The 11312-nt window shown below is 40.1% G+C and overlaps 1 pseudogene and 1 gene segment (V, D, J or C); both read right to left on the reverse strand.

The window, feature by feature from the left end:
- Positions 1 to 542: 542 nt before the first annotated feature.
- On the reverse strand, positions 543 to 2260 carry LOC148006293 (eukaryotic translation initiation factor 5-like; annotated as a pseudogene).
- A 7987-nt stretch (positions 2261 to 10247) lies between these two features.
- Positions 10248 to 10977, reverse strand: LOC148006294 (immunoglobulin kappa chain variable 12-41-like). The segment is given in 2 exon segments: positions 10248 to 10779; positions 10901 to 10977. Coding segments are annotated over 2 exon segments (372 nt in total).
- Between the last annotated feature and the right edge of the window lie 335 nt (positions 10978 to 11312).

Raw genomic sequence — 11312 nt, forward strand, 5'->3', positions numbered from 1 at the left:
GATCATTTTTACTTCTCATGAGGATGTCACACTGTCAATAAATCATCAAATTTCCTTAGAATGACAAGAATTGTCAGTTGCCAATCTCAATGGACTGGAGATACAACTTTGAAAATACTTCACTTCTTAATAGATGAGTAAGGTCATTATAATTGATTGCATTCTTCAAGTCTTCAGTACCTAACAATCTACCAAACTTAAGAAGTCTAAGTTATTAAATGGTGTAACATCCTAAAAGTAACCAATTACTTTAGTATAATTCATAGCCCAAAGTCTGAAGAATGACCAAAATCAAATCTTTATTTTTTATAACTGTATAAATGTGATCCAAATATGTCGACCACTTGTTTTTCCAAAAAAAAAAAAAAGCTATAAATAAGCAAACTACAACTGCTCACTGATATGTATGGACTCCCTAGATGTCTCATTGAGCTTAATTATAGACCACTCACAGTAATAGCTTTTTAGTATCATGTGTAGCATGATGTTAAGCCACTTTACCTCTTGCACATATATGTTGCACTTCTGACTGATAATGGAGAAAAATTTGCAGCATTAGACTGTTAAGCTAAGTTGCATCCATCCTTTTAAATGGCATCAATATCAATGTCATCATCCTTGTTTTCAGACTTCACAGTTTCAACTTTTGGTACACTGGCAGTCTTCCAATATACCACCTCAATATTTTCATCTTTGTCTTCTTCCTCCCTACAAGAAGATTCCTCCTCTGCTTCCTTCAATCATTTAATAAATGGCTCTGCTTTCACACAAATCTCTTTGGCAAGTTCTTTTGAGACATGTTTCTTAGAGGCCTTTTCTGAGCAGCTGATAATGACCTCTTCCTCTAAAAGGTCTGCATCACACATCTCCTTCATGATATGTGGAATCTTGTAGATCAACTGAGCTTGATGCATTGCTACCACACATTCCAAACCATGAAGAAGGTACCACTGAGCCTTTTTGTTGCTATGACAAAATCTTAAAAAATGTCACCTGTATTTCTTGATTTGCTCTCTTTTCTTCTCATCAAGGAGAACTTCTGTTAAAACGAGAGGGCCCATAGCTTTTACATCCAGTCTTTCTGCCTCAGCCACAATGTCTTTATCAGATGAATCGATAATGCCCTCTTCTTTCTTTTTCTTAACAAAATCAAACAGGATGTTAACACACTCTTCTACAGTTCTTTCCAAATCATCTCTAAGTGTCAGACCTTTTGCATGGTCACTGATTTCATCAATTCTGTGCCTTTGAGCTTCCTCAGTTGGATCCTCCCCTCAGTCATCATCTTCCTCTTCTTCCTCAGCATGTGGAGGACTAATTTCATTTGGTGGTGGAGGTGGTTGTGTCTCACTGGTGGATACAGAGCCATTTTCCTTGTCCTTGCCTTTTCTATATTTCTTTTCCTTTTCTTAATTTCTTGTACCAATGTCACTATTCTCAGGTGGGTTTTTGAGAATGAATGTACAGAGTTTATGATGTGTGTCAAGCATTCCTCGGTACCCACAGGCTTTACAAGAATTACCTATTGTTTGCTTCTTTGGATTGACATGCAGATCTGTTTCAGGATTCTCACACTCAGGACAGAAAACAAATTTTTTAATGAATCCATCCAACATGTCTTGCAGTTTATTTGCCTCATGAGATCCATGGACAATGTAACCATCATTCTTTTTTTTTAAGTTTTTATTTATTTTAATTAATTCAAAACCTCTTACAGGAAAGCTTTATCTTCTAGAATTATCTGGGGGCGGAGGGTAGTGTGTGTGTGACAGCTTCAGAGGGTTTTTCCTCAGCTCTCAGGCAGAAGCTGACATGAGAGAAAATTCCACTGTCGAGAAGACGGAGACCTAGCTCGTTCTTATCCTTGGCAGCGTTTGGGCGATGACACACACTTCATTCACGTCCTTCTGTTGCCCTCCTCCCGCAGGGGGAGAGTGAGGCAGCACACAAGAACATCTGTGCTGAAGGTCTGGCGTTTCTGTCCACAGAGACATTCTGAAGGCTGAGGTGAGTTCCGTTCAACTTCCCACCCCTCAGCCTGCAACATCTGGCGCTTAGCACCGAATGTAACCATCATTCTTAATATCAAACTGGGTCTGTGCTCCCAGCTCACAAACAAATATTTGGTGGGATACGTTGGAGGCTGATCAAGCACCTTTCCAAGTCAACCATTTCCTTTGACCTCAACCTTAGCAATCAAACGAGGCATCTTGTAGCAATAGAACTGATCTGACACACTGCAGTTGATGTTGACAGACATTTTGGCTTATTAGTGACTTTATCAATAAGTTGAACAGATCTTTGATTGCAACTTTTTGGTATCTTCTGTCTGGAGAAGAAGGAATGACATAAATGACTGCATGAGTTCTCAGTCTCTGACATGAAAAAAATTTCGCCACTGAGGCTGTAAGCTTCTTGCTTGTATGCTATGTTTCCCCAATAAAGGTACAAATGGCTGCAAAACAGCTTGTTTTCCTCAAACAAAGACATAAACCCGACGCGGCTCAAAAGGGATTGGGAGGAAAAGGAGCTGGAAACCAGTCCAGAGAGGCAGAGGCCAGCTGCAAGCTGAGGGGCGGCTGGGCAGGTGCTGCCACCAAGAAGCAGGAGGGGCTGTCCCTGCATTCACACCTGGTGACCTGGCTGGGACATGGCTGTGAGTCCCAGGCAGCATCTGCCCCTACCTGTGGCCCACGGGATGGAGGGGCAGGGGCGAAGGGCAGGAGCAAGGGCCATCCCTTCACACCCCCCCAACCCCGCAGACTCACCTCTGAAATGTTCTCACTCTGCCTTAGCTTTAAGTTTTAATGGGGCATTCTCTTTTCCAGACTGAGGTCACTGACTGTTCTAGAACACCTCAGTAGCACTGAGACCCAATGTCCAGGAAGAGGAATTTCCCAGTGTTTATACCACAAATATATTTATTTATTTTTAAACTTCAGATTTTATTCCCTTCCCAATCCACCCTGTGTCCCAACAGTTCCACATCCCATACCTCCCTTCACCCCAGTGTCTCCACAAGTATGACCCCATCCCACTGAACCCACCAGACCTCTAAACTTCCTGGGGCCTCCAGTCGCTTGAGGGTGCATCTTCTCTGACTGAACCCACACCCAAGAGTCCTCTACTGTACATGTGTGGGAGGCCTCATCTCAGCTGGTGTATGCTGCCTGGTTTGTGATCCAGTGTCTGAGAGATCTTGGGTGTCCAGGTTAATTGAAAGTGCTGGTCCTCCTGCAGGGTTGCCCTCCTCCTCAGCTTCCTCCAGTTTTTCCCTAATTCAACCTGAGGGGTTAAGAGGGCTCATTTGTTGAGTGCACATATCCCCATCCAACACTTTCAGCTGCTTATTAGATCTTTCCGGGGAGAGTCATGATAGCCCCCTTTTGTCAGCACCCTATACCCTCAGTAATGGTGTAGGGCTTGGTGTCTCCCCTTGAGCTGGATCCCACTTTGGACCTGTCACTGGTCCTTGCTGTCCTCAGGCTTTTCTCCATTTCCATCCCTGCAGTTCTTTCAGACAGGAAGGATTACGGTACAGAGTTTTGACTGTGGGATAGCAACCCCATCCCTCACTTGATGCCCTGTATTTATGCTGGAGGTAGGTTCAATAAGTCCCCTCTCCCCATTGTAGGATCTTTCACCTAAGGTGCCCCCTTTGAGATCTGAGAGTCCCTAACTTCCTCAGGTCTCTGGTACATTCTAGTGGGACTTCCTAACAGCCTTACTCTGGAGTTTGCCTGTTTTTATTCTTTCTGCTTGCCCTCAGGGCTTCAGTCCTTTGTTTCCACCCAATACCAAATAGTGTTCCCCTCTCAGGCTATCCCCATCCCCTTTCTGTACCCTGTTCCTCCTTTCCATACTCCTTGTACTTGCTTTCTTCTCCCTCCCAAGTGGGACCCAAGTGGCCCCACTTGGACCTTTCAGCCTGCTGAGCCTTTTGATTTCTGTGGACCATATCTTGGTTATTCTGTACTTTTTTTTTTTGCCTAATAACCACTTACTAGTTAGAACATACTGTGAATGTCCTTTTCTGTCTGAGATACCTCACTCAGGATGTTTTCTAGTTCCCCATTTCCTTAAGAGATATCGGCCTGTTTGGAAAATTTACCTGCTCCTGATTTAAATTTAGTATGTGGTATCTGTGGAGAAAAACATCCATTTCATCTAGATTTTCCAGTTTGGTTGAGTATATGCATTGTAATAAGATCTGATGATTTTTGAATTTTCACCATTTCCATTGTTATCTCTTCCTTTTCATTTCTGATTTTCTTAATATGGATATGGCCTCTGGCCTTTTAATTAGTTTGGCTTGTGATTTATCTATCTTCTTGATTCTTTCAAAGAATCAGCTTTTGGTTTTGTTGATTTTTTGTATTGTTCTCTTTGTTTGTCTTTGGTTGATTTCATCCCTGACTTTGACTATTTCCTCTCTTCTACTCCTCTTGGGCGAGTTTGCTTCTTTTTGCTCTAGAACTCTCAGGTGTGCCATTAAGCTGCTAGCATAAGATGTCTCCATTATTACCAGGGCATTTAATGCTATGAATTTTCGACTTAGCACTAATTTCATTGAGTTCTGTAAGTTATGATGTGTCATCTTTTTCATTAAATTCCAGAAAGTCTTTAATTTCTTTCTTTATTTCATCCCTGACCAAATTATCATTGAGTACAGCATTGTTCAGCTTCCATGGGTATGTGTGCTTTCTGTCATTTATGATGTTATTAAAGACCAGCCTTAGTCCGTAGTGATTGGATAGGATGCATGGGATTAACTAAATCTTCTTGTATTGGTTGAGGGTTGTTTTGTGACCAATTATATGGTTGATCTCAGAGAAATTACCATTAGGTGTGGAAAAGAATGTGTACTTTTTTGTTAAATCCATTTGATTAATAATCTATAATAGTTACACTGTGTCTCTGTTTAGTTTCTGTTCAATGGCCTGTCCATTGGAGAAAGTGGGCTGTAGAAGTCTGCCACTATTATTGTGTTGTGCCCAATGTGTGTTTTGAGCTTTAGTAAAGTTTCTTTTACTAATGTGGATGCCTTTGACTTTGGGGCAGAGATGTTCAGAATTAAGACTTTCCCCTGGTGGATTTTTCCTTTGATGAATATAAAGTGTCCTTCTTCATCACCCTTGATACTTTTTGATTGAAAGTCTATTTTCTTGGATATTAGGATTGCAACTCCAGGTTCTTTCTCGGAACCTTTAATTGAAGACTATTTTCCATCCTTTTACTCCGAAATAGTGTCAGCCTATGTATTGTGGTGCATTTTTTGTATGCAGTAAAATGCTGGATCTTGTTTGCATATCCATTCTATTAGCTTATGTCTTTCTATAGGTGAGTGAGTCCATGAATATTGAGATATTAAAGACACATGACTCTTGGTTCCTGCTATATTTGTTTTTGTAGGTAGCTTCATGTGCTTTTGGTTTTCTCCTTTTGGCTTTGTTGTGGGATGCCTAATATCTTTTGTTTGGTATAGGTATCTGCCTTTTATTGGAATTTTCCTTCTAATATCCTCTGTAGGGATGGATTGGTGGATAGATACAATGTGAATTTGTTTTTTTCCTGGAATATTTTGCTTTCTCCATCTATGTTGGTCGAGAGTTTTGCTTGGTTTAGTATTTTAACCTGTCATTTGTGTTCTCTCAGTCTGCATGACCTCTGACCAGGCCCTTCTGTCTTTCAGAGTCTCTGCTGAGAAGTCTGGTGTAATTCTGATATGTCTCCCTTTTTATGTTACTTGGTCTTTTTCGCTAGCAGCTTTTAACAGTTCTTCTTTGTTCTGTCCATTTATGTTTTGACTATTATGTAATGAGAGTGTTTTGTTTTCTGGTCCCATTAACTTGCTGTTCTCTAGGGTTCTGTACATTGATAGTCATCTCTTTCTTTAGGTTGGGGAAGTTTTCTTCTGTGATTTTTTTAAGACATTTTCTGTTACTTTGAGCTGGGAATCATTATTCTCCTCTATCTCAATTTTGTTAGATTTGGTCTTTTCATTGTGTCCTGAAGTTCCTGAAGGTTTTGGGTTAAGAGTTTATTATCTTTTGAATTTTCCTTATCATTTGTGTCAATCTCTTCTAAGTCATCGTCTGTACCTGGGATTCCTGCTTCCATCTCTTTCATTCTGTTTGTGATTCTTACAACTGTAATTCCTGAACTTTTCCCTAGGTTTTTTAATTTTCAAGATTACCTCCATTTGTGATTTACTTATTGTTTTCACTTCCACTTTTAGGTCTTAGGCTATTTAATTTAATTCCTTCACCTATTTGATTTTTTTTTCCTGTATTTCTTTAAAGGACTTATTTGTTTCCACTTTAAGAACTTTTACCTGTTTAGCGGTGTTTTCCTGTATTTCTTTCAGAGAGTTATTTATATCCTCCTTAAAGGACTCTATTATCTCCATGGGATGGGATTTTAGGTCAGCTCCATTATTTTCAGGTGTGTTGTTGTATCCAGGATTTGCAATGGTGGGAGAACTGGGTTCTAATGTCCTTGTATATTGGCTTCTGTTGCTTATAATCTTGGGCTTGCCTCTCTACATCTGTTTATCCCAGGTGTTTGCTGGTCTGGTTGACTCCAGAGCCTGCTTCTTTTGTTCCTGAGTTGCAACAGCTCTCCTCATAGGCTGTGGCCCTGGCTGTAGCAGACCTCCTGTGTGTTCTTCCATCTGGAGGGTATTCAGAGGGACAGAGAAGTTGCTGATTTGTTGCTCTGGCTGCAGCAGATCTCCAGGGAGGGCTTCAGACCTTTGGGTCTTCACAGGAGCAATCATAGTGTTTTTCTGTGTGAAGCTGTTCTCTAGGGAAAGGAGGGGGTGTTAATGGACTGTAGTTTCTGTTCTTGTGCACAGCCACACTCCCAGGAGACTTTCAGTCTTTTGGGTCAGTTGCCCTACATACCACAGAACCCTGGGAGGTCTTCAGACTGTGGTGTGTACTGCCCAATTTCCCTGTATAATATTGAAGGAAAATTCATAAAATCCTTGAAAACTGGATCCAAAAACATGACAAAACCATCATTCACTAGGATAAAGTAGGCTTCATCCCATGGATGCAAGTTTGTTTCTCCAAAAGATAATCCATTAACTTGATACACCATATAAACAAACTCAAAGAAAGAAATCACATGATCATATCCTTAGGTAGAGAAAAAGCATTTAACAAAATAACACACCCTTTCAAGTTAAATGTATTGAAGTACCAGGAATGCAAGGTCCATACAAAAACATAATAAAAGCAATTTAGTACAAACCAACAGCTGGTATCAAATTAAATGGAGAGATATTTGGAGCAATCCCACTCAAATTGGAGACAATACAAGGATACCCACTCTCCCATATCTATTCAATATCAGAAGAGAAGAACATAACCTGCTATTGGGTGGGAGAAAAGGACTGAAGGCCTCTGGGCCAGCAGAAAGAATGGAAACAGGCAACCTCTGGAGGTAGGTGGTTGATGGTACCCTTCAGAGTGTACCAAAGACCTGAAAGATGAGAGAATCTGAAGACTCAAATGTGAAGGAGGAGGGGGCTAGACGAAATTCCTACAGTGGGAGAGGGAACTTTTAGAGACCATCTCTAGCAGAAAAACAGGAAATCAAGTGAGAGATGTGGTTGCTATCCCACAGTCAAAGTTCTGACCCCTAATTGTTCCTCTCTGAAAGAAGTGCAGAGATGGAAATTGAGAAGAGCCTGAGGAAAGAAAGGTCCAGAAACAGGCCCAATGTAGAACCCAGCTCAACAGGAGGCCTGAAAGTCTGACACTATTACTGAGACAATGGAGTGCTCACAAAAGGGACCTATTATGACTGCTCTCCAAAAGACCCCAGAACCTGCAGCTGAAAGAGTCAGATACAGATATTAGCACCCAACTAATGGATAGAAGGTGTTGACCCCTGTGGTTGAATTAGGAAAAAGCTGGAAGAAGTTGATGGTCACCCTGTAAGAGGACTGGCAGCCTCAATTAACCTAGGCCCCCAAGTTCTCTGACACTGGACCACCAACCAGTTAGCATATACCAGATGATATGAGGCCCCCAACATGTATACAGCAGAGTAGTCCTTGGTCTGTATTCAATCAGAGACGATGAAACTAACTCTCAAGAGACTGGAGTAACTAGCAAGTTTAGGGGTCTAGTAGGGTGAGGAATTTGGGAGAGATGGGGAACAGTCAGAGGGTAGACTGGGAGGGGAATAAAATCTGGAGAGTAAAAAAAATAAATAAAATTTAAAAATAAGTAATAAATTTTAAGTAATTACATAAAAAGTATAAAAAATAATAAAAATAATTAATAAATATAAGTAAATGAAAGAAAAGAAGGGAAAATTGTGGATTATGTAAATAGTGGAGGAGTAGCTTCACCTCAAAAACTCCACCTGTCCCAGCATTTGCAACTATCCCATAATACAATAAAGATAAACTTATTTTTCTACTAAATTAAATATATAGTCTTGAGGGTTTGAGTAGTATTGTGTTTTGAATAACTCCATTTTCACATTCAGTGTGTGCTTTCCTTGATACTCTCCCATTTAGGACAGAGTCAGAAGTGCAATGAAGATCACAAGTTATTTTACTTGTTGATTATTATATTATTGGCACTACCCATGCAATTTTTTTTTGTATGAAATTGAACTGCAGGAAAAAAAACTAAGGAGTATTTTTTCTTCATTTCATTGGAAAACGATCAAAGGTTCCCTAAATTGTATGTCTCCTGCTTTTCCATATTCTTGTGACTTAGACCCCTGCTTTGTCATCACCATCTTGGAATGATAACCTTCCCTCGGCTATTGATCTGGTTCCCTATCCAGTCAGAAGGAATCAAATATACTACACTGCCCAGTCCTGGCTCTATGTTTAGTTCACTTGTGGATTTGGTTCTATGAACCAATCTACAATGGATATACTATGCCATTTCAGAAATCCCTGAAACAAAGCTTTAAAATTACATTCCTCCGGTCAGGAATAGAAAATCCAAACTTTAATGCAGTCACTTGCAATCATTTGGAAGTACTTGAAGAGACAAGAAATGTTTATTCTTATTTGTATTCTGCTTATCAAAAATCATAAGTAGATATATACATCTCGTATCTGTCACTCCCAGTTTTCTCTCTGGCTTTCTGTTTCTCCTGTTTGTAGAAGAAAACTTAAGTTATTAACTACCACATGAGTTCCATTCCTAACTGTCTGCTACCATGATTCCCACCATGTTAATCCTGGACTAATCCTCTGAAATTAAGAAATCCCCAATTAAATTCTTTTTCAGTACATTGCCTTGGCTGTGATGTCTTACCACAGCAATAGAAAAGTACGTCATTAAATATCTAATAAGTAAGCTATGATCCATAGGCACAGAGAATCAAGCCATAGAGGAAGAAACTAGATTAGGTAACATAGATATCCCAGGGAGGGTAACATAGGATAGAAATTATATGTGATCCTTAAATAATCTTCCCAAGCTCTAACACCTATGTGGCTAATAGCACAAGTGACATCTACATTATCTGACCATAAACATGCCAGACACTTCCTACATCTTAAGACAGTACAAGTAACCTATCTCTAAAACTGAGCTTCACATAAGAAACAGCGTGGACCCTGAGTTGAGTTTCTATGTAATAACACTTCTTTGTAGTGTTCCATCAGGGTGTAGTATTACATCAGGAAACATTTTTCCAAAAATATACTATGTTTAAATTTGTTGGAAATATAGTTAATGAGATCAAACTACCTAAATCTGGTCCTGGTTTATGAAATCAATTTAAATGTGCTTTCTTCCTTGACTCTATGCAGTTTGCTTACCTGCCTCAACACTGGCACAAATTTCTTCATTCAAAGGCAGGAGGAGTAGCTTAAAAAGAGTCCTTGAATTGGAGTTATCAGATGTTAGACATCAAGTGAATGGTGGGACATGAATCCAGATCCTCTAAAAGAAAAGTCAATGTTCATTATCATTAATCTATTTTCCCAGAATACTTCTTCCTCAGTATATTAATCCTATAAATAGATAATTTTTCCTACCAAAATAACTCAAGGTCTCTCTCTTCCTCCTTCCCTCATTCCTTTCCTTCCTCTCCCTCCCTCCCCTACCACCTTCCCTGCCCCTGTGTGTATGCATGTGTGTGCATGCATGCGTGTGTGTGTGTGTGTGTGTGTGTGTGTGTTTGTACAATATTGTTAAAGCTGCTACTGCGAATATTCTGCTACACAGAAACAGGTATTTTAGTGTTTTTATTTTCCTTTTTTTAATAAGTAATGTAAACCATTCCATTCTTTTCATAAAAGACATGGGGAAAAACAAGAATTTCAGACATAGAACAATTTCTCTGACTCCTATGTAAATAGATTACATTGACATTTATCCCTGCAAAAACACTCACAGCAGCTGAGCAGCTGGAGTCATCATGAGAATCAGCTGGGGCACCCTGTACTCTCACTTCTGCTTCCCTGCATGGTTTATGTCATGGCTTGAATCACTGTGGGAGGATACTTGGAACCTTGTAGACAGTAATAATCCCCTTCATCTTCAGGTTGCATGCCGCTGATCTTGAGAGAATACTGTGTGCCAGATCCACTGCCACTGAACCGTGATGGGACCCCATCTTGCAACCTATTTGCAGCATAGATCAGGAGCTGAGGAGATTTTCCTGACTTCTGCTGATACCACGCTAAATTACTGTAAATGTCCTCACTTGCTCGACATTCGATGGAGATAGTTTCTCCCAGAGATGCAGAGAGGGAAGCTGGAGACTGTGTCATCTGGATGTCACATATGCCATCTAAGATTTGAAAATTGAAAACAAATGCACAGGATTAACTCTGTTGCAAGAGGATTTTCACTGAGAACAAGCGGCATTGATTATAGGAAGCTGAATAGATTTTCAGTGCTGTTTTCCTTACCTGTTATCCACAGCAGCAACAACCCCAGGAGCTGAGTGGGCACACCCATGTCTGTGTGTGATCTCTATGAGGCTGATTCCAACACAGGGTGTGACCTGATTATGAAGAAGTCCTCATGTCAGTGCTTTGGATATATGCAAATCAGCAAAGGGTAGGCAGAGCTGCAGGGTTCATCAGGTCAGTACTCATTACAGATGTGTGGTTCTCTTAATTCTCCAGTTAAAACACAGTACAGGTTTATATGTAGAGATAGTGCTCTTGTTGGAACAACAAACAAGGGCCAAAGTTTATGAGTAAAACATTATTTGATTTTTATCATGTTCTGTTCAGAGTTGCCATGTGTTTTCCTCCATGTCCAGGTTTTTCATATGTCGTACTGTTCTAGGCAGTACATAACTGGTTCTGTTATCCT

The sequence above is a fragment of the Rattus norvegicus genome, chromosome 4 (assembly GCF_021556685.1).
Source record: "Rattus norvegicus strain SHRSP/BbbUtx chromosome 4, alternate assembly SHRSP_T2T, whole genome shotgun sequence".
Taxonomy (NCBI): Eukaryota; Metazoa; Chordata; class Mammalia; order Rodentia; family Muridae; genus Rattus; species Rattus norvegicus.